General features: G+C 42.4%; 1 protein-coding gene across 1 annotated transcript; it reads right to left on the bottom strand.

Moving 5' to 3' along the window:
- Positions 1-21646: 21646 nt before the first annotated feature.
- LOC141964342 (uncharacterized) lies at positions 21647-25882 on the bottom strand. Its single transcript, XM_074914609.1, is given in 9 exon segments — positions 21647-21670; positions 22733-22806; positions 22996-23114; positions 23266-23376; positions 23588-23751; positions 23754-23943; positions 24026-24150; positions 24431-24532; positions 25259-25882. Coding segments are annotated over 9 exon segments (1533 nt in total).
- Positions 25883-26237: the final 355 nt, after the last annotated feature.

Raw genomic sequence — 26237 nt, 5'->3', positions numbered from 1 at the left:
GTGCTTTAGGTGTAAAGACATGAAGCACAACATTGGCTTCAAAGGAATCCACTGATTCAGACTGTGGGTATTCCTGACTGAGCACAATAAACATGAAACTGTGCCTATAGGGTAAAAATACTTAGTTGCCATTCTGGGTCTGGACAATTAAGCCTGTGTTCCCTAATCTCAAAATAAACATCTGCATCACAAAAGCTGAGATGTCATACATCATCTTAAGAAGATTCTAGTCATTCACATAGCTGTAGTAGGAGACACATGAGTTTCAGCCACGTTTGTGCAGCGCCATTGAAGTTATGAATGCTACTCCACGAAGAACCCTGGTTCCACCCATATCCCCTTTCCCTTACCTCATGGCTGAGGGAAAATGAGTCAGGCATGTGAAGTCTAACATGCTGGGTAGAACAGGAGTTCTAGTTTGAGGTTCAAAATATATGGACTGTGACTCTGCATTTCCCCAATTGTCCTGGTCTTTGACTTTGGACAAACCAGTGCTCTATCTCATAAATTCATTTATTAAGGTCTTACCTTTATACTTAGGAGGTTGCTTTAATATCAATGGAGCAATGAAATTGCTATATAAATGTGGAGTGTTTAGTACAGGACAATTTTTCTGTTACTGCATATGTAAGACAGGGAATATAGGTATAGTGTATATTCTAGCTTGCCCTTATGTAAGGGGAACAACTGGCTTTGCCTGTTAAGGATCATTCTAGTTTTACAATACTGGGTGGCACAAGGAGTATGAACCATTATGTCTATCGTTTGATTTTTGAATGGTGCAATTGTGGCTATAGTATTCTCGTGACTAACTGGGGAATAAAATACAAAAATCATCTAGAATTAAGACTGTTCTCTTTGCTAATCAGGCTATAATTAAGATTTGTTTATCTTTGGACAGTCTTAGAGTGCTAGGTTATGAGAAACAGAGCACTGGGACGGAAATACATAATGCCCATTGTAGTTTCGGCAGGCTAGGTACATCTGGGAATTATTTTGTTTAAGTGTAGGTCATTATCCTACCTGTCCATTTGGGTGGTCAGTTTTTTGGCTATAGGTCAAGGACATTTGCATCAGAAAGTTAACTTCAAGTTCCTACGAATATGGTGAGAAATTATGTTTATAGTCTTCAAAGTCTCTGATGTGGTAAAATTTCCCTGGAAATCTCAAAATAGTTGTCTTCACAAAACAATTGAGAACTTGGCTGCTATAACTATATAATTGCCTGATTTTTGTGTTGTAGATTGTGACACATTTCTCATGATAAAGAGGAAAATTAATGCTATTTTCTAAGTGTTCCTTTATGCTTACAGTGGATGATTTATTCTGGAACAGGATAAAACAAAGTTGTTAGAGAAACTGAGTAGTAAAGATAAAACAATCCAGATAAGAAAGGCTTCTAGCCCTGAAAAGGGTTATATTGAGTCACGAGGGTTGTATATGTGTCAGCCATAACCAGGAAAAAAAAAAAAAAATGAAAGGGAGTGTTGATGGTTTAAAGCTCCTTGAGTTCTGAAATAGGGGAGGAAGCACTGTGCTGAAGGGCAAAGGTTATGTATCATCGTGCAGCAGGAAGACTGACAGACATTCAGAGCCTACTAGAGGCAGAAGAGTCGGCCCATCCATCTCCCAGAAGACAGTAGATGTTAATTGAACTGATATATTACATCCCCAGTCTCTCCATAAGAGCTTTTGCAAATCAGAATCAGAAATGTGTCATCTTGTTTGCTTTCTGTACAGTTGGGGTGAAAGGAAACTCGTAGAAATGTTGTTTGGAAGGAACCTCTGGAGGTCATCTAGTCCAGTTTCCTCTCAAAGTGGGACTAATGCCACTCCTGGATCTGGTCAGTCATGGCTTGCTTTAGCAAATTCTTGAAAGCTTCCAAGGATAGAGATTCCACCACCTCTCTGGGTAGGTTGGTCTAGTATTGCACTACTCTCCTAGTGTGAACTTTGTGAAGAAACCAAATGTTCAGGCACTTAACAAAAGAGATTTTGGTGCAAGACATTAAAAAGGGTTATGATACATTCTATGAAGGCTCTTTAATTAGTGTTTCAAGGGGTCATACTGGGGACAGAAGAAGGAGGAAGGAGTGACATAGGTGGCCTGGAAATAATTTACTTTGAACATTTTTTTTTTATATATACCACAGAATAAATATATTATGACAGTGTATATATTTAACAAGACTTGCACATTTTAAACATGTGGATAAGGCTAAGGGAGTGTCAATGCAAATGACTCTTAAAAATCATATTAATAATATTATGTTTAAAAAAGATTAATTTTTGCCATTGAATAAAGTTATACTCAAATTATATTAGACTGATTTGGGGCAGTGTTGCAGACCTTCATTCTAGATAGCATGTCTTCATCACATTTGTGTGAGAAAAGTTGGACTCTCAGTCTTAATTAAAAGCAAAGATATTGTAATATGATCATGACCTTTGGAAACTGATCCCACTATATATCCTTAGTTTAAAACTTTGTAATATGAGCACTTCAAAAATTTTCTTTGAAAGACTATGATAAGAAGTCCAGACATCAGCTGTAGTAGATTATGTTCAACTGGAAGTGATGATTGTTTGGTGAAAATAAAACAAACAAATAAAATATTCTGGTAAAATGCTGAATGGACCTCAGCAAAGATCACTGCTTTAGGTGTAAAAAGAAATATTGGAATCCACGGATAAAAAAGAAGTTACTTAAGTGAAATAATAAGGTATTTTTCCTGGTGAGGGGGCAGTAAGTCCCTTCTACCTAGGAAAGCAAAGAAGTTTTAGTAAATCAAAATTGGATGGAGAGAAAGAAAAAGCTGAAAAACATTTTTGTGTGTGCCATCGATTGTGTTATCTCTGTGGTTAAGTATTAAAATATGGTGCTCAAAAACATACTTTCATCATGAACTCAGTTTCAAACAGTGCTTTAAATAGCTCTTCATAGTTTGAGAAGGTTGAACAAAAATTCATTATTAGTTTCTTCGGTGTTTCTTTCAACTCATTCTGAACTTTGCCACAAGGAACACTTACGGGTACAAAGTGTAGGGATTGAATCTCTGGTGTGAACGCAAATAATCTTACTTCCAGACCCTTTAGCTTTTCTGTTGTTAAGGAACATCATCCAAAACTAAAAGATCACATCTATGATTAATGGCAAATAAATTAACCAAAATTCAATTTTCTAACACAGTTATAGTCAACATTTCCTAATGAATATATTCCTATTTTTCCACATGTGCATGTATAGATGCACACGCAATTGATATGTTCTGTTTTCTGCAATAGAGATGAGATTAATTTTTTTTCAGAGTCTGGAGATAGAGGAAAAATCAGTTTCAAAAACGTGGAAGCATTGTGGAAGTTTCTGAAAGAATAAAACTAAAATTCCATCAAATGTTATTTTTTTAAATCTGTGACTATTCAATATCTTTCTTTTTGTAGCTTTTGTAAGGAATATGTACAAACAACTTGGGGGGGAATTTGTTTTGTGTTTTTTTGGTTTGTTTGTACTGGCTACTGTTCAGTCACCCATATTAATAGATTATTCTTAATAAAGCTTCTGGTAAGAGCTGTTCCAGCATACTGGCAGGAAGTGGTTTGCATGTCTGCTTTTGAGCTAAGAGTTAGCTCTGCTGGAAATGTATTTCCAGAAATGCTGTGTTGGATTTCAGAATCCTGTTTCCCACCGTATTTCTTTTTTTCTGATGCCTGTCAGCTGAATGTTGGTTTTATATTAGTGTAATTGGCAGCATAAATATTGCTTATATTCCTGCCTCCACATTGTAACACTTAATGTAGGTAATTCTCCATGAATTTTAACTTTCTGATACTTGCTGATTGTTGCTGGCCCACTTACATGTCTCTGTGGATCTATATAACCTAAGCAGCGAAAGGACTCTGCTGCATTCTAATTAGGTCTGTCTGCAGGAGACAGATCTCTTCTGGGTTGGAGCTGAAAGGTGAGGATTGGTCCACAACAAGCACAGATCCATAAGTGCTTTTTCGGTGTGTGAAACACAGAGCTCCTTCTAGCCATTAAGCCACCAGTAAGACTATATGAAAGTGGTCATAGGTCACCATCTGGTGCTTACATTTAAAAAAAAAAATTAATTTAGATCTGTTTCTTATTGATACTAGAAAATACCTCATACATCACACACTAGAAAAGCACTATGAGGGAATGTGTAGGCTTGAGAAAGGACTTTTAACAGGGAAAAAATAAGTAGGTTTTAGATGTTTAAGGAAGTTATTGAGGTTTGGTAGCTGTGTTTTGCTAAGGAAAAAGCAAGATTTTTATGTTCAAGATAAGGGAAACGCAAGCATTTTTTGCCTCTCTCTGTATTGAAGGAAGGTAGAGGAGAGGGGAAAATCCAATTGGTTTTCATTGGCAGGGTGTCAGGAGTAAGAGGAAAGGAAATGATTTTAGTTCCTGAAGGGACTTGGAGGAGGTGAAACATGAATTCAGTTTTGTTGACTGAATTCAGTAAGAGAAACTGAATTGTTTTCTCAAATGAGATTTTTTAGGGGTGAAAAGGACCATGCAGTAGCTTCCTGCCCCTCCCTCATTTTCTTCATGAAGTTTCTGGAGTGCTTGTTATCTTGAATATTGCAGGACAGTCCTTATCTCAGGAAGTTCAGCATATAATGGACATGTGTATATGTGTACAATATATATATGAGACATATATATCCACACACATTATTTCTGATTGACATACTCAGAAATAAACATGTAGTTCATTATATGGACCTGATAGGAAAGCTCACTTATTTATGATGTGTTGCATTCTGTTCTAAGATGTTTTCAATAGAAAGGAACAGTGACTGATTGTATTTCCTGTAGAATATTGCCCACAGTGTCTCAGAGACTTGCTTTGTGGAATTCTGGAGTTTACTAGAGTCTAAGGGAAATAAAATTCTGAAACTGTTTTACTTGTATACGTTGAGGAGCCACGCCCCTAGTACCCACATGGATGTGCTTTCCCAATTTAATATAGATGGTGTAATGAAATTCTGTTTCTGCTATCAAAAATAACAGAGGGACAGGTATAACATCGTATGCTTTGGTGTGTGGGGAATAGGAAATAGATAGTGGAAGAATAGGAAGTAAAGAGAGACCAAACTAACTTTATTATCCTTTTGCCAAAATATTTATAAGGTAACTATTGTTTGCATTTTTATGCTTGTGGTTTGTAGAGTGTGTACAATACTTTTTATTGTGTTCTTATGCCTGCACATGAGAACATATAGATTTAAGCCATAGAATAACTTAGCTTGGAAGAAACCTTTGGCAATCATTTTACTGAACAACAGTCCCACTCACTGCAGGACCAACCCGGATCATGTTGCTCAGGGCCTCGAGGAGTTAAGTTCTGAATAACTCGGAGAACAGTGATTCCACAACTTCTTGGAGCCCCTGTGCACAGTGTTAGTACTGAATAAGGACATTCTGATCTACTGTGGTCAACAGTCAAATTCAGTAACAGTGTTTTGACAAGTCAGATGTGTCAAGGAGTTTGTCACTATTAATGAGAAAATTGTTCTGAGATAATCACATCTTCCAGAAGTGTGCACTCCAATTATGTTAAATGCAATGCAATGAAGTAACCTACAGGGATATGTTCCAGAGAGTTAAAACTTTTAAAATGAGATAATGGGGCTTTTAAAAAACAATAACACTGTATTAAAATAATTGGAATGAAAACATGCTCTTTCACTAAAAAGATAATTACAAAATTCTCAGTTCTGTTCCTCATCTGTCATCCCAAGACACACTTCTGAACTGTAAACGCCAGAAAAGTTTTGAATTTCAGACATTTCAGGATTTTCTGATTACTGGTTCTGCTTTTATTTTGGTTCAGACACAGAATTCCAGTCAGGAATTTGGTGAATCTCTAGAGTTTATTCTGCTTTTTGCTGAATTTCTTCTTATTCTGATCTGAGGTTTGTATTCAGTGCCAACTGACTGATGGAGAGCTGCCTTTTATTAGACATCTTCTAAACCTGGCTGTTTTATTTCATTCTAGTGTTTCTTGTTGGCCAGATTGTGGGATGATTTTTGTTGTATCCACTGAAGTGGAAGAGAAATCTGGAGAGCACGCACAACAGCAGAAGCCTGAGTAAGAGTTGCAGGGTGAGTAAGTGCTCCTCCTTCCTAAAGCCAGCAGTGCTGATCAGTGGGAAAAAAAAAGTGGTTTTGGGGACTAGTAGTCACCTTGCCTCTTTCTTTGGAAGACTAATGCAGCCAGCTGCACTAGAGCAGAATACTATAAGATGACTTCCGAAAGGCCTGCTAAAATCTGTCTTGCAGTGGATGATCTATGTTTTGATCTCTGCATGCTTTCCAGGCTGGTAAATGATCAGCATCTTCTGGTTTCTTTCTTGGGGCATTTCCCAGTTTGTAGCACCTCTAAGTTTCCTACTCTGGAGGAGGCATTTGCTTTTCCAGTTCCAAGCGGATTGCCAACAAATTGCTCTGTTATTACAGAGCTCTTTCCTTCAAAAATTATGTTTTCTGTTTCCAGTGTGCTTTTTTGACTCTTGTATACCACGTTTCTCCACAGCGCTCAGAATCTATTTTCCCAAGGTAAAAAGTGATGCATACAAGCGAAAGTCAGAAGGAAGGCCAAATTCTCAGTCTGTTGTTGGACACAAAACAGCCTGAAGAAACTTCTATCCATGCTTGTTTTTCCTTTATTCTGAAGCTGGGTAGAACTACCTTGCCCTAAATCACATGCTATTTCACAGAATATTTGCAGACAGAAACAAATATATGCAAAATACAGTGATCACCTGCTATTATAGAATCACTTAGAGAAGGATGTTGCTTTGCCATGGAAATCTTTTCTCAGGGTTATTTCTTTTCCTTTTGCATGATGTCCTTTTCAACCTGGACTTGCATCTTAAAGGATGAAATATAAATAAAAGAACTGTCTCTGTGTTCTCTTCTGCTTTGAACTGAGAGCTGTTAGACCTGGTGAGGAGTAGTTTGGAAGGAAAAGCAAATCTTCTAGGGCTTAAACATAGAAAATCAATTATTGCAGCTGATCTTGTGGAGCAACAGCAGCCCACGTCACTGAATTATTAAATCAAGGAGACCCACAAAGATATTTTCTTCATTTGAAATATCCTACTTAGTACATCTTTTCCCTTTGCTTGCTACCAATTCGGTGTGCTTCCCTGGGTGTACTCTATAAAGAGTGCCAGGACAGAGTTTCTTACACATCTGTGTATTTTACTATTCCTTAAAATGGAAACTGTATTGAGTGAAACCAAGAAGGAGGAACTATATGGTCCTTAATGTCAGTTACTGTTCTATTCGGTAGACTTTGTTGATAACAGTCCTTAAGGAGAAGACCAGTTGTTACTAAATTAAGTGCAGTTAGTGGTGCAGTGGTTTAGCATAAGCTAGCAGCTAGTGGGTGAGCTCTCTAAGGCCTCTGTAGACTAAAGTTGCTAAGGCAGTGCTGCCATATCTATGCTGCTGGGCTTATCCGTGCCTGCTAGGTGAAGCTCGCATAGCTGTAGTTAGGCAGAATAATCCTCGGTTTTCTGCTAGACCACTGTCTCTCTTTGGGTTTTCCTTAAGCCAAAGGATGCTTCATTGTGGATGGAGGAGATGGACTCAGGTCCATGACACTCTGAGTCACTGATGAACTCCTGTTGCGGTAGATCCGTACAGTGCTTGTCTAGCTCACACCTTGTGGATAAGTTGTAAAAACTAAAGTCCTGGCCAGTAATTTCCTGTCACTTTCCCTAACAACAGCCAGGGTGCTATAGCATCCTGATGATTTACATTCCACCTGCCTATAGATTTCCCTGTAATTATTCTATGATTTTGACTGGATTTGGTATTACTTTTTTTGTTTTTCTTCTGTGATACTACATAATTTTTCTGTACTTTTTACTCTGCTGAATCATTGTAATACAACCTATTATCTGAGTATGAAAGCATTCATACTGAGTTCCCAGGCTATGAAAATATGACAAGTTTTACCTATAGGAGAGATTGCTTTTATATCTTTTTCTGTTTGAGGTGGAGATCCTGTCCTTGTTTACCCCTCAACACACAGATGCACATGTGTGCACACATGTCTATCCTGCTGGTTCACTGAGCCAGACTAAGCTCTGGCAGAAGTAGAACCTTAGAAAGATGAGTTTCCTGGTTTTAAAGTCAGATTTAGACTTTAGGAGGACAAAAATATCTGCCTTTAAAATTTACATCTGGCTCTAAATTTCACAAAGATTGTGACAACGCATTTTTAAGAATGATTTTGATATTCCTTCTGTCAATAACATAAGGTAAAGAAGGCTCTTGGAAAATGTCATTATATGCAAATTAAGCTTCAAAGCATGTCTTAACAATCCCTGTATTTTTTAGAGAAACCTAGGGGATGTCATGTAACTATAACTCGATTATGCTGCTTAGCATTTGGAAAATGCTGTGGGGATATCCTTGCCTGAGGCTTTCTTTTGATGTCTAGAATAGTGTGTCAATACTGATTCTTCTAGACGTGTTAATCTTTTATTTTTAGGAAGTCAGAAAAATTGCAGTCATGGTTGTTGTATTGTAAATCTGAAAGCTTTTTACTTTTATTTGTCTTAATTTTATTTTATTTTGCGTGTGTTCAACCTTTAGTTTACTAATATTCTGTAGGGACTGATGTGACAAACTACTCAAATAGTTGAAGGGTAGCTCTGGTGGTATTAGCTGTAATTTCTGTTGAAAGTATTATGAATTAGTATAATCTTATGACCAGTAGGTTTAAATTTGTTTCCTTACACTCCAGATGGCTAGGAATTAAATCTAAATAGCCTGACTGCTCAAATGAGATGTAAACATAGCTTTAAATTGAACTTTTTAACTGAAGATGAGCCACTGACAGTAGGCCCTGAAGTTTTGACAGCAATGCTCACTCATAGGTACAGGTTTATAGCTTCAGCTCTAAGACTGTGTCTTTCCCACAGGTGTTAGAACTGTGATCATCGTAGGATCTTAACATCTTTTTGACTTGAGTCAGCATATGTCAGTCAGTGAAGATCTCACAAGGAAATATTTGTAGCCTTTCATCATTACTGTTGTTCATTTATGAAGTAATAGGGGCATGAATCCTATTTCCTTGATAATGAGAGGACTTGAATAGGAAATGCTTGGCTACCAGCTCCAAGTCCCTATCTAGCTCATGTCATGATTGAAAGTTCTTTCTAACTATTTTTCCCCAACTTGAACTTGTGCATTGTCTCTATATTGAAAAACACGTACAGCTGTGGGAATAATCCTAATATGTTTTCATGACCGATCTATGAAATACTAGTTTCTCGGTTTTGATGCCGAAGAACAGATTCCTGACAGTTCCCAGAATTCAGCCTTCAGAGGAGGAAGGTAGAACTACAGTGACTTCTAGCTGATGCTAGTTTTTAAGCGTAATTCTGCATCATTCATGTCTGAACGATTTGGAGTCCTTAATTATACTACTTTAATGAAAAAAAAATACAGATTTAGGAAGGGAGAAAGAGAATTATAAACTGAACACCTTCCTTATGAGGACAAGCTGATAGAGTTTGGGGGTATTCAACCTGGAGAAGAGAAGGCTCCAGGGAGACCTTATAGCAGCCTCCCAGTGCTTAAAGAGGCTACGGAAAGGGTGGGGAGGGACTCTTTATCAGGGGGTGTAGGGGTAGGATGAGGGGTAACGGTTTTAAACTGAGGGTAGATTTATATTAGGTATAAAGAAGAAATTCTTCCCTGTGAGGGTGGAGAGACACTGGCACAGGTTGCCCAGAGCAGCTGTGGCTGCCCCCTCCCTGGAAGGTTCAAGGCCAGGTTGGACGGGGCTTTGGGCAACCTGGGCTGGTGGAAGGTGTCCCTGCCCGTGGCAGGGGGTGGGACTGGATGAGCTTTAAGGTCCCTTCCAACCCAAACCACTCTATGATGCTGTGATTCTATTAGTGTAGTGTGAAATTACACACTTCTCATTTTCTGGAGGAAAAGTTTGTCTGCTCTTTTATACTAAAGCCAATCAGTGAATATCTGCATACTGCAGCATTATGTGCCTGCTAAGATTTGTTGTCTTCTAATCCTTTCAATACCTTTCCTTGACAGGGCGTAGTTCTGTAGACTGTCCTTTGGTTGTTGTTAATGATTTGTGGTCTTTCTCATAAATAAAATTGGTCATTCTCAGCTACTTTTGAATGCACAAATAAGTAGAGATCACCCAACAAATCAGGAATAGGTTTTCAAGGTATTTATGAAACTGTAGCAGCTCTGCACCATTGTTTCCCCCACAACACACACCTGTTAGCACCATTTGATAGAGTAATCCAGGCCGTTGCCTCTTTGCTTGTAGCAGATCCTGACTCCCAATCTGCTGTTACCACACTGCTTCACTTTAATAGAACACCTAGAATTTTGACCAAAAGAATGATTGTTTTAACATGATCTTCTGCTCCATATAAACAAGAAGAAATCATTTCGGAGAAATAAAATATCAAGCCAAGGATAAATATGAAAGACAGAAAAAGAAAATGAGTTTTACTATTACTTTTGTTTTCCCCTCCCCTGCTTGCTCTCTCTGAACAAAATTTATACTTCATATATACATCTGTGAAGGAAGGGGACTGACTATAACTTTCAGTGGTGCTGGGATTTATCTTTAGCTTTGAGTACTGAAAAAAAATAAAGAATAAATGAAAGGAAAATGATTGTTTATGAGTTATAGCAAAGAAGGAGACTTCTGCTTTTCTTTTTAATGGACCTAATTTATTTCTTTCTCCATTTGCCTTGCCATAATGACAAGAAATTAGAGGAAGGAAGAACAGTAGGAACACAGAGGGAATTGAAAGACAGTAAGTATGTTTTCAGAAGCAGAGAAAATGAAAACTGCAGGAAGCATCAAGGAATAGAAATATAATAATATATTTGTGTTGACTGATGTTTGATGATTCATTAAACTTCTGGAGATAGTTTACAAATTATAACTGTAGTTAACTGGAAGGTGACAAACACGCTGTATTTAAAGAATACAGAAAGAAAGAAAAAGGGGTGAAAGAACATAGGAAAATTACAGCTTTCCAGTAATTTGAGACAACAGATATAAACTCATATTCTCATTGCAGTTAGGAGATTAACATGAAACAGCATCTCTCTAATCTTCTACTGACTACATGCCTCCTGCATTCACCCTTCTCATATGATGAGAAGATTTGATTCTGGCCAGTGCAGTTATGGATAGTGATTCAGTGTTGTCATCTCCTCCACACAAAGGCTCCCTAAGCAGAGAGACAAATGCAGAAGATGCTGGCTTGCTCCTTCATCAGTGTCTGGGGCTGGGGGAAATTAGTTTTAAGCAGCTTGTGAAGTGTAACTGTTTTGAACACAAGACTAAAATTAAGAATTTGTATGAATGCATAAGTAGAACTAAATTGCTCTCTGTGGGAATTTCCTGTCCTTGTGTGGCACAGTTCTGTAGTCACACAGTTGCTTGCACTATATGTTTCTGTCTGGAGAATTAATATGGACTAGGAATTGCATTTTAGTGTAACACAATTCCCCGGTTGCTGCCTCTGTAGATTAGCCCTGTGTGCCTTGTCTGTATCTTCAGGTTGATAGGTAACTCAGTTCAGGTAGAGCTGCTTTAACCAGTATTAACAAGTAACATGCAGTTCAACAAATGGAAGTGCAAAATCCTTCACATGGGGTGGAACCGTGCTGTACATCAGCATATGCTGGGAGCTGACCAGGTGGAAAGCAGCTTTGCAGAAAGGGCCCTGAGGGTCCTTGTGGGCAGCAAGCTGACCGTAAGCCATCAGTGTACCTTCTGGCAAGGAAGGCTAACAGTATCCTGGCCTGAATCAGGAGGAGTGCTGCCAGCAGGTCGCGGGAGGTGATCTCTCCCCTCCAGTCAGCACTGGTAAGGCCACATCTGGAGGACTGTGTCCAGTTCTGGGCTTCCCAGTACAAGAGAGAGATGGAGAGCAACTGGACAGTGTCCGGCGAAGGTTTGCTAAGATGGTTAATGGACTGGAGCAGCTCTCCTGTGAGGAAAGGCTGAGAGAGCTGGAAGTGTTTAACATAAAGAAAAGGCTCAGGTTGATTCTCACTGACATATTTCAGTATCGTAAAGAAGCTGGAGGCAAGCTCTAGTCAGTGATGTCCAGGGACGGGAGCACTGGTACAAACTGCCCAGAGAGGCTGTGGAATTTCCATACTTGGAGATTCCATTTGGGCATGGTCCTGGACAACCTGCTGCAGGTGGCCCCCCTTGAGCAGGGGGTTGGACAAGATGACCTCCAGAGACCCCTTCCAACTTGAACCATTCTGTGATTGTGTGTTTTATTCAGATCAGACTTTATTCAATTCAAACTTCAGACTTTTCTTGCTTTCTTGTTTAAAAATATTGGGTATCAATTTGAGTTTTGTAACCACTTTGAGGAAGACACAGATGAATGTCTGCTGGTAACTGCACTGAATTTCTAAGCAACCACAGGATAACTCTAGAGAACAGGCATTTGTTTAAGTGCAACATAGATTAACGATTGTTATATAGCAACAATTATTCCATGTAAAGGCTAAATATATGGCAGACAAGGCATTTTGAAAGGTCCTTTTATAAAAGTGATGGTGTTTAAATGTTAATTAGCTCGTTACTATCAAATCTTAAGACTACTAAGCATTCAGCAGGTGTTATGGATTCACATTTGTCATTGCAGCTTTTCAGTGGGTGCTGATTCTGCAATGCACGAATGAAATAGAATTTTATGCAATCGAATTAGAAGTTATTATCACACTTATGTTGAATGTCAGACCAGAACTTTCCAGTCTCCAGGAACAGAAGTATCACCTTGAAATATGGGGGGTGTGGCCATAGTGTAATCCAGAACATTTAACAAGAAAAAGCAAGGTTATTTCAAGTTCAGTTAATATGAGATAAAATTGCATTTGTAGAATCTCTTTTCTTGAGCCCTTGTTTGGTTTTGCTAGGAAGCCATTATTAAAATTCAGAATTCTTTAGGTGCATTAGGTAAGACACTGGGGTTTTGTTTAGACTCTGTGATGAGTTATAGTAGTTTTCAGATGAAACTGAGGGTTCTTTGGGCTAAAGGAAACAACTGATCCAATGAAAGACATGTAAAATGGTGGCACTTGCTTCATGTCAGGTATCATTGTTGAATAACAGATTCATCTGCCTCTTAGTTTTTGACAAGGGAAGTAGGATCACTCTTTATTTGCCAAGAGCATCCACAGAGGAGATATTGCAAGTCAAAGGGGAAGAGTGTATTTAGTATCTGTTCATTTGAAGAATGGTAGAAACCAAACAGTGCTGTAACTACAGGACCTGGGTGAGTAGTTGCCTGTAAATCAACAAAGTTTCCTACTAACTATTTTGCACCAGAGTTCATTGTAAAAGTGTGACTAGAAGTAGCCTGCAATTACTGTTCTAGGTGTTACATTATCAGTAATTATAAAATGTCATTTAGTTGAATGCCACTGAAAGTTCCTATCAGTCTAGCCAGCATTACAGTGCTGTTCACTTAAGTATCTATCTGGAGTGATTCACTGTCAGTAATTTGGCTGCATTAGAGGTAATTGTACTATGAGAATTGGCCTCAGGCACTGTTCCATCTCTGTCAGTGTTTGAGTATATAGTGAATGGGCTTATGTGTAAGAAGTGCCACCTGACACTGCCCAAGTTGGTTTCTTTGGTTTGTGGTGTTTTTTCGGTTTTGGGTTGTTGGTTTGGTTTTTTTCTTTTCATTCCATCTACTTATATTTATTAATCATATTAACAGTAGTATATGCCTTAATGTGCTTTACATCATTTTTTAGTGAGGGCAAACATACAAAGATCTTTGCCAGGAAGAGCAAGAAGAGGAAGTTAAAGGTGCTGTGTTCTCCAGGAGACAGATACTGAACAGTGGTGGGTCTTTACCAGGTTGTCATGTAAGTCACTTGACTTCCTGTATGAATAGATATTTACCAGTGTAAGATGAGTTCTAGTGGTGATGTCACTCCCACCATTTTTAGCATTCTTTTAGGTCAGTGTTGGTGTGATGGAAATATATGCTGTGGGTTGTTGCCTATGATTACCATGGTAGTCATGGTCTGAGGTTGTTAGATTTAAACACTTAATATGTGTGGAAATACTATTATGTGTTGAAACAGGCAGAATCCCGATAAGCTGTGGAAACTTGTGATTAAAGTATAGCTAGAGATTAGTAGAGGGAGAACATGTTTCCTAGCAAAGAAGTATGAACTGCTGCATGATGAAAGGTGCTGGGAAGAAAGTGTGATTTTTTTGGGTGATCTGTTGTGGGCCCCAGGCTCAAGAATTTCCATGAGTAGGTGAATGTGGGCTCCTCCTATGTAATGCAGCTCAGTATGCAGTGACTTCAGCTCTTGAGGTGAAGGAGGAAAGGACTGGCCAAGCTTGTCTGAGGCAGAGTTCGAAGAAAACAACTGAGACTGAAACAAGATGGGCCCTTAAAGAAAACATTGGACACGATATGATGAGGATCAGATGCTTTCTTTTGGAACTTGGTTGTTGGATAAGAAACACCATTTCTAGATACCTTAGAGGGATCAGTCACTTTTGGTGCTGGAAGAACTGAGCAAGTGAAACCATCAGAGCTGATTAAGGCAGCCCCTTTTATTTCAGAGAATGTTTTGAGATCTGAACAATGTAATTTTTAAATACATATTGACAAATTGACTCCAATGCAGTTTTGAATTCCAGCTTTATATTTTTTGTTTAAGGAGGATAATATTTGTCATATAAACAGGCTAACAGAATATTTGGGTATCTTCACAATGAGTTATCTGAAAATACATTATCACAATGAGGGTTTTAGTAAGGTACCATTCAGTAGATGCCTACAATTTAAGATTGTGTTAGACAATCTGCCTATAAGTTAATTTGCTCAAATATTTTTTGGGGAAAAAGGCATTAAAGTGGCAAAAGAAATTTTCTTATAAAGTTCCAGAAAATGTTACTGAAGAACTTTGCAGTTCCTGGTTCCGTACCAGTGACCCATACTGGACATTCACAAAGCAGGTTTCCAGTCTGTGTACTGTGATGCCAATTGGCTTGACATTGGTCAGTTTTCCTGCTCTTGAGATTAGCAGTTGTAGCACACTTGCAGGCACACAGAGTGAGCCTTAGAGTTTCTGCATGCTTGAGAGCCTGCCCAGATGAATTCCAGCAAAGTAATAGAGCAGGTAGATTTGTGGTAGAACTGGAAGATACACCTGTGTCTATTTTCATACTAAAATATTTTTCACTGATGCTATTGTGGGAAATATATTTTACTGTATAAAATCAATCCACTCTGCATTTTAAGGAATTTCTACAGAAACCCTGTGTTTCAGACAGAAAATACAAGATGCAGATGGTAACTCCAGATGATGTTTTTGCTCTGATGCTCATCAGCACGGATGAGTACAGCTTTACAGCTGGATTGCATCTTCATATCTAGAGTTACTTAGAATGAGATATATATAGAAACAATCATACTGCTAGAGCCAGGCTATGTCAGTTGCCGTGGAGGCTGACCTTTTGTAATACTAAAAGTATTCTAAAAAACTGTTAAAATTTAAGATTTTAACACGATTTGCAGCATAACCTGAAAGATGTACTTGTTTGATTTGTGGTTTAACAAATATTTTCAGTTAATCTAAGTGGAATGTGAATGAATAACAAAAGGAATAAAGTTGGAGAAAACTTGCTTTCTGACTCAATAAAGCAAGGAATGATTTCTTTGTCCTGATAGGTGTTGATCTCCTACTGATGGCATTAACAGAAGTGCTTGTAGTCTATGCAACACTGTTGACTTTGGTCAGGAAATAAAGTCAGTGCATTTGGCTTCATGCCTTATTTTCACGATGATTTCTGCAGTCCAGATGGGAAATGGAACTAAGTTGTAATACTGAATGAAAATAGTTTGTTGGCTAGTGTTCTGAGAACGGGTTGAGGAGACATTGTCTAGCAAATAGTAGCTTTAGAAGAAAAGGCAAGGGTAAAACTGTCTTCCAGGAAAACAGTTTTACAAACATGGTACAGTTGCCAGTAAACAGAGATCTGTGGCTGTTACTAGGTGGGGCACCGGACATTGTAAGTGAACAGCCTAAATGTGAGCTAAAGTCTAATTAGACTAGAATACCTTACAAGAAAATCCAGGAGCTAAGCTTAACTCAGTGAGCCTCTGTCTTTGGCTTTGGATCATGAAAGTAACGAAGGAGAAGAGAGCGTCAGCCCCAACTAAATAGGATATAAACAAGTTGGAAGTGTGTGTGGAAAAATTTGCCAATATCTCTAACATTGTAGAATATGAGGTATTGTTATTTATTAGTTTAGACTTCAAATCTTCAGTGGGGCTAGCAGTGTGGGATAAGCACTGTCCAAGAGTGGACTTCTCCCTTCTGAAAACTTACACCATCTCAGGGCTCTGTTGGTACCACCAGAACCATCCCATCCATCACAGTCTGGGAACTAGACAGAACAGAACTATGAGTCAACTGTTCAGTTACTGTTTTCTCTCAAGCTGGGGCACAACCTCTTGAAGATGACATTTTGCTTACCCACTGAATAAATGCTTTTGCTGAAACCCTAAGCTCTTTTATTAGGGCTTGTTGAGTATGTGAACATTTTGCTTCTCTCAGAGTGTTAAAAAAATGCCTGAGGTATCACCCTTCTTCCATGACCTCAGATCCACTGGCATTTGCAGCACAAGCCTTATTTCTGTATGGTGATGTGCTGCAAATGAGGGTTTGTTTAGCATGGGGACTTCTTATGCCTGATTAAACTGTCACACTGTTCTGCAGGCTGTAGTGGTTTAGGGACTGGACTTTTCTTTGATCCCTCCAATAGAGGAAAATGGTGTAGCTAGCAGGTGCCATAAACTGAGATGTGTATCTGTTCTCTAAGTGTGATGCAAAACATTCTCTCTTCTATTAATTATTTTTCATTTAGTGACTTATTATTCCTAATCTTAGCAAATAGACATCAATATCATGGAAAGTATGTGAAAGAGGCAATTAGGGAGCTCACACTTACAGGCAAAGGAAGAATAACACCCTTTTATGGTAAATATCAACCTGAAGATGAGCTAGGCTCTCAGGAGTATGTTAAATAAGAATGATGCTGCAGAACCAGTGGCAGAAATGCTATCACTGTAACCAGGATGTAATGCATGATTTTTATTTTTTTTTAAACCTGTAAAGTGCATTAAATGTTGTTTTATGTACCCCAGATCTTGATTAACTGAGGTAGTGAAATATAGGAGTGATTTAATGATGGATAAGAATCTAGTCCAGTAATGTCTAAGAAATAAGGATGAGTAGGATGTCCTAATAAACTACAAGTCACTGATTCTGAAGTTGTGTGTTACAGATTTCGGTCAGAGGACTTCTGAAGTGGACTGGAATTGGAGCCAGGCCAGAATTTAGATTTCTAATTTAGAATTCAATCTCCCCTCCAGCCTGCTTTCTTTGGGAGGAGAGCTACCTCAGCCCAATGACCCTGGTCCCACCATCTACAGCTTTAGCTTTGGCCAATATATTGGATTTATACTTCTTTCTCCGAGCCCGATACAGAGAAATGATTGTTTTGAGACTTATTTACTTACTTATAGAAAACTGCTTAGCAACTTAGTTACTTACTTTTAACAAGTTATAGTATTACTTAGAGTGGTTTTTTAATATTGCGAAGAATCCTGCTTGCCCAGACTGTTCTGTGGAATTTTACCAAGGACTACCGTGTTCATAAAACAAAGCAGTTCACTGTGAAAATCTCCCAAGAACTATAATGTTCAGCAAAATATTTTGTTTTTGTCCTTGGGGAAGAGGTGTGCTCTAACTAGTTGGAATCTTGGTAATGAGTAAAGATAGCCATATATGGATGGTAGAAGTTCCATTGGTTCTCTTAGATAAAATAGAATGAGTAAACTGGATGAAAAACACTCTTGTTATTCAAGAAATTGGCCAAGACAATCTGCGCACGCTCCAGGGAAAAAAACAATGTGAGAAAGGCTACGAGTCTTCCTCTCAAAGACCCTTGGAGACGCCCACCAGGAGGCAATGGGCAGGTGCAAAGAGAACATCAACTGTTGACATCAGCCTTTTGAACTAACCCAGCCTTACTCATGCATATGTATGTTTGTGTTATGTAACCCAATGAATATGTACAGTCACACTCTATAAGTTTTTGGTAAAATGTGCTGTTGGTGTGCGAGCTTTGTGGAGAAATCCCCTTGCACCCCAGCGCCGGAGTAATCATACCTGCCTTATAACTCTATTTGGGTTGTAGAGTCTTTTTTCTGTGAATCAAGCCTCTTCAGTTTTTCCCAAAACACAGACCTATTTTCTAGCTTCTATTGTTACTCAGTTGTGTATGTTGTATTTCCTTTCAGACTGAATGACTCCACAGCAAAATGAAGAGATGACAATGGCACAAAATAGACATACAGGCTAGTTTAGCAGGTTAAATTAATTTTGCAGGTAAAAAGCAGCAAAGATCAAGTCCTGCTGGTTTTTGTATTGACTTTTGGCAGAAGCTCATATAGTAACTGTTCATGGAGGACTTGTCTCTGACTTGCTGGCCTGTGCCAAATGCAGCGCTTCTATATCTTTGATAAATTAAAGATAGTGTGGTTATGTGTACTTATGTTGCAGTCTTTTTGCTGTATAAAGTTGCTAAAAGTTTGTAGGCCAATATGCATCCAGGTGGTGTTTATCATGCACTAAGTGCACTTTGAATTTGATTTCACAGCTGAGGGCAGTTAGTGGCATGCCTAGACTATGGCATCCAGAACCTTTGTTGTGCTAGATCTGTATTAACATGGTGTTAGGCCACATTTTCAGAGGTGTCTTTCCATAGCTAAAATCTTGTGAGTTACCCCTTGGCACTGGAGTTCTTGACTTGCCTTCAAACTTTGCAAAATCCTTCAAAAATATATCTGCTTTTTAGTCATCTGAGCATCTTTATGTGTGGTTTCCATGGCCTCATCAGAATTCAGTAATAGAAGTCCACATTTTTTTTCTTTTTCCATTTATATCAGTACCTGTCAGGACACTGATTATGTGGGCAGCCACTATTCACAGCAACTTGATGGGATTAAGTTTTCAAATCTATCTTCAGAAAACGATTCTGCAAATGAGGCAGCTGCAAGTGAGGTATATGCAAAACAGCACTCATGAAGCCTTCCATAGTACATGCAGATAATAGCTTGTGCCTTTGCATGCACTGACCTAACCTGTCTGACTGTCAGCCAGAAGCTTCTTTTCTGCCCATTGCATGAATTCTTTCCCACGTTTGTAAAGCCCTTTTTACAGGTACTAAACTATAGCTCTTTGCTGAAAGTCCAAGCAATTTTCATCAATGCTCTTAAGTTTTTTCATAGCAGAAAGTTTTAGGTATTTCTCATGAACTATTGCATGTACATATTAGACGGGCTACCAAATACTGAAGTGTCTGTAGTGGTGCATCCTGAAATGAGAGACCAAGCATTTGGCAGTCTGAGATAAGCTAAGTAGCCCAGCAAAACCTACTTGAATAAAGGTACAGGGGACGTGTTAAAGTCTCTGAGCTCCTCACTGGTTTGTTGGTTACTGTCATCTTTCTGGCATATGCATTGAATGTGTGTTTTTAAGGAGCACTGTTTGCTTTCCAATTTAGAATCAGTTGCAGAATGTCCAAACAAAACAGCTTTGAAATAAGATTCCCTGACGCCTGGAGTTCAGTGACCATCAGAATTTTTCATTCCTTGCTTGTTATGGAGTTGCTTGGTGATTATCCATGAGGCTGTTCTGCTCTCTTCGGAACATCTTACAGAGTTCTTTTATTTCATTTTCCATGTCTTATGAGAGTGATTTATATTAGACAGCTACCAAGCTGTGTAGGAAACTCGTCTAATTTCTAGTATGTTACAGCTAGGGTATGGTGTGTATTTGCCCCTGTGCTACAATACCGATGTGTAAAAGTTTAGAACTATCTGTATATTTAGAGTATTTGTTTTGCATCCTGCTTGTGTAAATACGGCTGACTTCACAGAAACAGTGAGATTAACCTTGCTTAGTTCCCAAGGTGATTTCTGTAGTATCCTACTGATTTCCTCTTTCTCAAATTCTTCTGCGCTTTGGCATAAATATTTTTTATGCTGATGGTAGAAGAGAGTTGCACAGGAACATCTTCGGGGGCTGCTGACTGTCTTCAGTTGACTTATGTAGGCATCTAGACACCTATTCCTCTGTCTCCTTGTGCTTACAGCTTCCATGGTGCTTGTTTACCCCAACCCGCTAGTTGGATTGAGGACTCCATCAGGACATTGTCCTGAAGCTATCACAGTCATGTTGCATGGCTGACACTGTGCTCAGTGTAAGTATGGGTGTATAACTGTGTTAAAAATAAATAAAACCTTAAAGAAAGAATACAGAAAAAAACTACATTTTGGTAGTGTTGGTTTCATTTTCATAAAATGCTGGTCTGTGGCTCTGAAGAACAAATGCTACACTACCTAATGAAATTTTAGAAAAAAAAAATAATACAATGAAACTTACAGAATATTCTGTATTTCAGTACCAAAGTGAATGTCTTTGGGGAAGAATTATAAACGTCAGAAGAAAAAAGAGGACTGATTTTTTAGAGCTGTTAGCACAGTAAGTAATAGTGCCAAAAAAATGGATACATTTTCCCTAAAATTGTCATCTCTTTCTTAGGAAGATACTCCAGAAGATTATAAAGGTGGGTGTGTGGTGGTGGTTGTGGGGGTGGGCATACAGGGTGCCTGTACAGATCAGATGGTTTGTGGCCCTTTTGTACTTTCAGCAGCAGTAGATGGTTCAAGTCTGTGTTGGTTTAAGCCCTGCCAGGACCGGAGACCACGTTGCTGTGGCCCCTCCCCCACCCTCAGCTGGTCAGGCTGGCAGCGAGGCACAAACCCCGGGTTAAAATAAGAAGAAATTTAATACAACAGTGCGATAAACAATCTGAACAACAACAGTAGCAATGATAACAACAATAAACAGCAATAACAGTGAACAAGACAAAAGATACACAGAGAAATACCGCAATGGTTACAGACAGCCCTGTGCTCCCCGTCACCAAAGCCACAAAGGAAAAAGTTCCCGCACTCCTGCGCCCAGACCTGACGTCAGCATGGTATGAACAACGCGGCTGGAGATCCCTTCCCCCTCTCTGCTGGGGAAACTTAACCCTATCCTAGCTGAACCAGGACAAAGTCACATTGTTATGCAGTGGTAGAAATATGGAAACTGTGAAGTGTTTCTCCTTATCAGCAGGATCCCAAAGGCACCTTTCAGCTCCCTTATGAAACAATACAGCTGTGGAAGAGTTCTGTTAGCAGCAGTGAGGCACTGCTTTTGTTCCTTTGTGTTTAATTTCATTCTTTTCTGTTTCATTTTCAGCTGACTTGGTAGCAACCGCTTTGGTTTCTAAAATACCAGAATACCTACAAAAAGTGAGATTGGATGAAGGATAGTTGGATCCAAAACCATTGCATTTATGTGCTGCTTTAGCCAGAAAGGTCTTAACAAAAATTTAACTGCACTCCCAGATAGGATTAAATTGTGGGATGTGTGACAGCTTGGGAGAAGAGCTACATGAAGAGGTGACAGAGCCTTCCAGAGAGTGACTTTTCATAGTGTCTTCAGGACAATGGTCTGTACAACAAAGAGGAATGCAAGGGAAAGGGAAAGAAAGCAGATATCTATAGAGAGGGGAGGTAAGAAAAAGCAGTTGGATCAAGAAAATTGGCATTGCTTGCTTTACACAACACCGTTGAGATACTGAGTAAGGTTCATCTTTTGGTGTGCTCTGTTGATATAGTCTACAGTTCAAACCAGTATTAGATGTCTCCAGAAGGTGACTAGAAGGATGAGACAGTTTGGACTGGAAGTATCTGTACAAGTTATAAGGAGAAAATGTGAAGAGTGTTCAAATAAGTTTAGAAGTTCACAGAAAAACTGTTTGTTAGAAAATGTCTTGTCAACAGAATTGCACTGGTCAGTCGTAGTTTTTGTAGACAAAAAGTTAAATGTTTAATGCTTGTGCTAATTGCAATTATTGAGAACAGAACACAATACATTGTGAAGTGGCAAAGGATGAGTTTTAACTTATTTCTTTATAAGCTAGAGCCTCATAATGAATTTGTTAGGGGAAATTGTTACTTTCTAAATCCAAGCATAAGCACTATGCAGGTAGGAAGGAGAATTCCTTTTATCACCGATATACTGTCTTTTTCAAAGTACAGTCATGCTTTAAATACATATATACTTATTCAAGTATTTAAAGCATGGCTTTAATTTAAAAATATGTATTAAATGTAAGTGTGAGTGAAAAGAAGGATTTTCAAAAAATTCTCTTTAGATAAGACAGTTCAGGGTTTAGATGAGGAATTACATATTTGTTTCTTATTGTTATTGTTGGGAAATTAAGGATGAGCCAGGGAAGGTTTAGACTGGCTCTTAGGAAGCATTTCTTTCCAGAAGGGGCTGTTGGGCGTTGGAATGGGCTGCCCAGGGCAGTGGTGGAGTCCCCATCCCTGGAGGGGTTGAAGAGTCGGGTTGACACAGCGCTGAGGGATCTGGTGGAGTTGGGAATGGTCAGGGTGAGGTTAATGGTTGGACTAGATGATCTTCAAGGTCTTTTCCAACCTAGAGGATTCTGTGGTTCTGTGATGCTGCCTGTCTGGTGCTGCTGGGGCAGCTGCTCTTGGGTGTCACGGTGCCATGGGACTGTCCCAGTGCCAACTGGCTACTAGTGCTGGGGCTGGTGAGCTCCGAGCTGCCACTGGAGGCTGTAAGGGAAGCGGGAAGGTCAGGGGCATGGCCCCCCAGGCCTCTCTGGCAGGAGAGGCCAGAGCGGTGCCCCCAGCCCTCCTGGAGCAGAGAGGCTCTGCCAAGCCCAGTCTGGGCACTGGCTGCCAGGCCTTGCCTAGGCCCTGGCCCCAGCCCAGGGGCACCCACCTGGGTGCTTTGCCTCTTACCAGTGCCCAGGCCAGCACAGCTGTTGCACTCCCAGCTGGCCATGCTGGTCCTCAGGCGGGAGCAGCGTCTGTGAGTGCCCTCGGCAGCGCAGGAGCAGCACAGGAGCAGTTGCCAGGGCCTGGGGAAGCAAAAGGGTTCATGGCTGTGAGGACAAAGTGACCGCAGCACGGGATTGTCCAGCACAGCTCTTGTTCTCAGTCCTTCCGCTTGGAGCTGTTGGTGAGAGAGAGATCCCGTGCAGAGCCCGGGGTGCCACATGGGCAACTTACCCCTGTGCCTCTGCCTGCTCCCTGCCTCCTGGGCACAGGCACTCACAGGCATCGCAGCGGCTGTGCCTCTCGCTGAGATCATCATATGCATGGGGGTCCTGCGATGGCAAACTGACAGAGAAAGGAAAATTGCTGAGCCCCTGCTGCCCCAGCACAAGGCAGATGTAGAGCACCCCCGATCTTGCCCCCCTGCCCGGCTTCCAGCTTGGTGAAGCTGCAGCCCAGGCTCACGGGGCAGCAGAGGGCCAGGACCGCAGGGGCAGTCCCTGGCATGGCACAGCGCTCCCAGCCTCCTGTCTGGGGAGCTGGGCAGGACACCAACCTGAAGGGGATGCGGATGCCCATGCTCAGCATTTCTGAAGAAAACGCATCCCTGTCCCTACAGAGCGGGCACTGGAAACAAGAAATGCCATCGCGCACAGCCTGTCCCTGCAGCAGAAACGTAGGGAGCAGGAGTGAGGCCCTGGTGTTGCTGAGGGCCTGCCGTGCCCCGGGGGAGAGGGAGCGGCTCCTACCTGGATGCAGCCCCTGTGGAACCAGGTGTGCTTGCACGCTGGGCACACCATGGTGCCGTAGGACTTTCTGTCCCCGACATGCTCCAGGCAGAGGAGGCAGGTGGTGTCCTTCTCTGGAGCTGCCTCCGCTGCCTGCTCCGGGCTGTGCTCCCCACAGAAGGACCTGGGGGGAAAGGGATGGGCGGGGTGAGAAGCGCTGGGTCCTTCCCTGATGGCAGGTTAGGAGAGGAGAGGAGAGGAGGTACCTGTACTGGAAAAAGAACTGCGTCACGCATCCTCCCTCCGCGGTACAGGGCAGATGGAAGCTGCGGTTGCAGCCCTCCCGGCAGCAGGTTGTGGCAGCCCCGCTCTTGCCACAGACGAAGCATTGCTGGAAAGAGCAGAGCAGCCCCCGTCAGCGGCAGCCTCAGGGCCTCCCCAAACAGCCCCACGCCTCCGGACAGGGTGCAGCATGTGGCCGCTGCTGGGCCACAGCCCGCAGATCCGCCCGGCACACGCAGCTGCTGGGCTGGAGCCTCTGTGGAGCTGCTGGGAGCAAGGCTTTTGTCCCAGAGCTGGTTGGAGGGGCTGGGATTTCTTCCCTGGGGTCCAGGCTAAGCTCCCAGGAACATCTCCTGGCACAGATCTCCCTGATCTGGCCAGGTCCTCACCTGCTGCGCTGCCCGCTCGATCGTGCGGCAGATATCCTCTGGGAGAAATCCCATCAGGCCCACATCCTCCAGCGGTTGCTGGGAAAGCTTGTTGGCAAAAAACTGCAGAAGAGAAGAAGAGATGAGGAGCTGATGAGGAGAGCGTGGCCAGGACTGACTGTCGGCCAGCTGGAGGGAGCCCCGGGGGCACTCACCAGGCAAAACACGTGGGCACAGAGGCCGTGCTGCTGGATTTTGTGCCCGCAGATATCCGGGTCCGCCGCTGCCCGGCCACACAGCACGCATGCTGGAGGGGAGAGAGCAGACGCCACCGGGAATGAGCACCTCTGCAGGGCCGGGGGAAGCGTCCCTGAGGGATTGGCCCGAGGGCCTGCTCTGTCCCTGGTGGGCCGAAGGGCAGGGCTGGGGGCCGTGGCCAGGAAGGGGCATGGCAGGCAGGGCTGGCCCAGCAGGCGCCCACTGCCCAGCCGGGCCCCGCTCGCTGCGGGAAGGAGGGGCCCTGCCCCGGGGCCGTTGGGGAGCTCCTGCCTCCCCTGCCGGGGCCCACGCTGAGCGCCCCAACAACCCCCTGCTCTGCTGCGGGAGGGATACTTTGCTCTCACCCTGCTCCATCGAGTCGGGGGCCTCCCTCTTTCTCCCAGACGTGGCGCACATTAACTGTGACAGTCCCAGCAGTACTGGCGTGTCTCTCCCACGTGTCTCTCTGAGGGAGAAGCAGGGCACAGGTGAGCTTGCAGCACAGGCCCAGTGCCCCGAGGCGTGGGGCCCCCTCCTGCCTCGGCAGCGATGTACGGCCTGAGCCCCGTCCCTCCCCTGCGCTCTCCTCACCTCTCCAGGTTGCACTGACACACCTGAGCCCGGTTGCCCCTGTGAGTCATGGTGTCCATGCTGACACCAGCATCCCCGAATATGGGCACAGCTGGTCACTGTGGGCACGGTGACATCACGACCTCTGGCCTGCACCTGCCCCTGATGCGGGCAGGGGTGGCCTCGGCCTCCTCCACCCGCTCCGAGATGGCCACTGCCGCACAGGGGTGGGTGCAACATGCCGGGGCTGGGCCTGAGCCCTCGGCACCCGCGTAACCGGGGCGGCTGCTCCTGCAGCAAGAGCGGAGCCAAACGGCAGGTCCCGCGGGGCAGCCGGCAAGGGGGGCACTGCTGGCCGAACGCTGCTCTTCGGGCCGTGCGGCTCCAGGGCTCCAGCCCCGGCCAAGGGAAACCTCTGCTCCTGCCCTCGGCCCCGGGAGCGCTGCCAGCGGCTCGGGGAAGGGGATCCTTCCTCTCCGCGCCGCCCCGTTGAGGCTGCATCTGCAGCCCCGACACTGGCTCTGGGCTCCCCGGTACAGGGGCAGAAGCGACCTTTGAGCCTGGCTTGGGCTCAGAGGCGGTGGGTGGCCGGGGCACAGCACAGGGCCTCAGGCCGGCACCAAAATGTCGCAGGTGGCCCAACATCTTTCCCCTGAACTCCTCAGAGCTTTGATGCGCTGCCTCCAGAGCAAAAAAGCAGCGGGACCGCAAGCTGGGGAGTCACGGCAGAAACGGCCTTTTCCCATGGCAATAAACCGCCTTTCAGAGTCAGCGTGAGCCTGTCCTTGGTGGGGGTAGGAAAGTGCAAGTGGCTGTGGGGCAGCTTTGGAGGCGGTGGGTGGGAGTGTTGACCCATTTGCGGGTCAGGAGGCTCTGCAGAGGGATCTGCACCGGCTGAGTGGATGGGCTGAGTTTTGTCAAGCACTGCAACAGGCTGCCCAGGGGAGTGTTGAGTCCCCACCCCTGCAGGTATTCAAAGCACATGTAGCCGTGGCACTTA

This window comes from Athene noctua, chromosome 10, assembly GCF_965140245.1.
Source record: "Athene noctua chromosome 10, bAthNoc1.hap1.1, whole genome shotgun sequence".
Taxonomy (NCBI): Eukaryota; Metazoa; Chordata; class Aves; order Strigiformes; family Strigidae; genus Athene; species Athene noctua.
The sequence above is the reverse complement of the archived record's forward strand: the minus strand, read 5'-3'. Positions and strand labels throughout refer to the sequence as shown.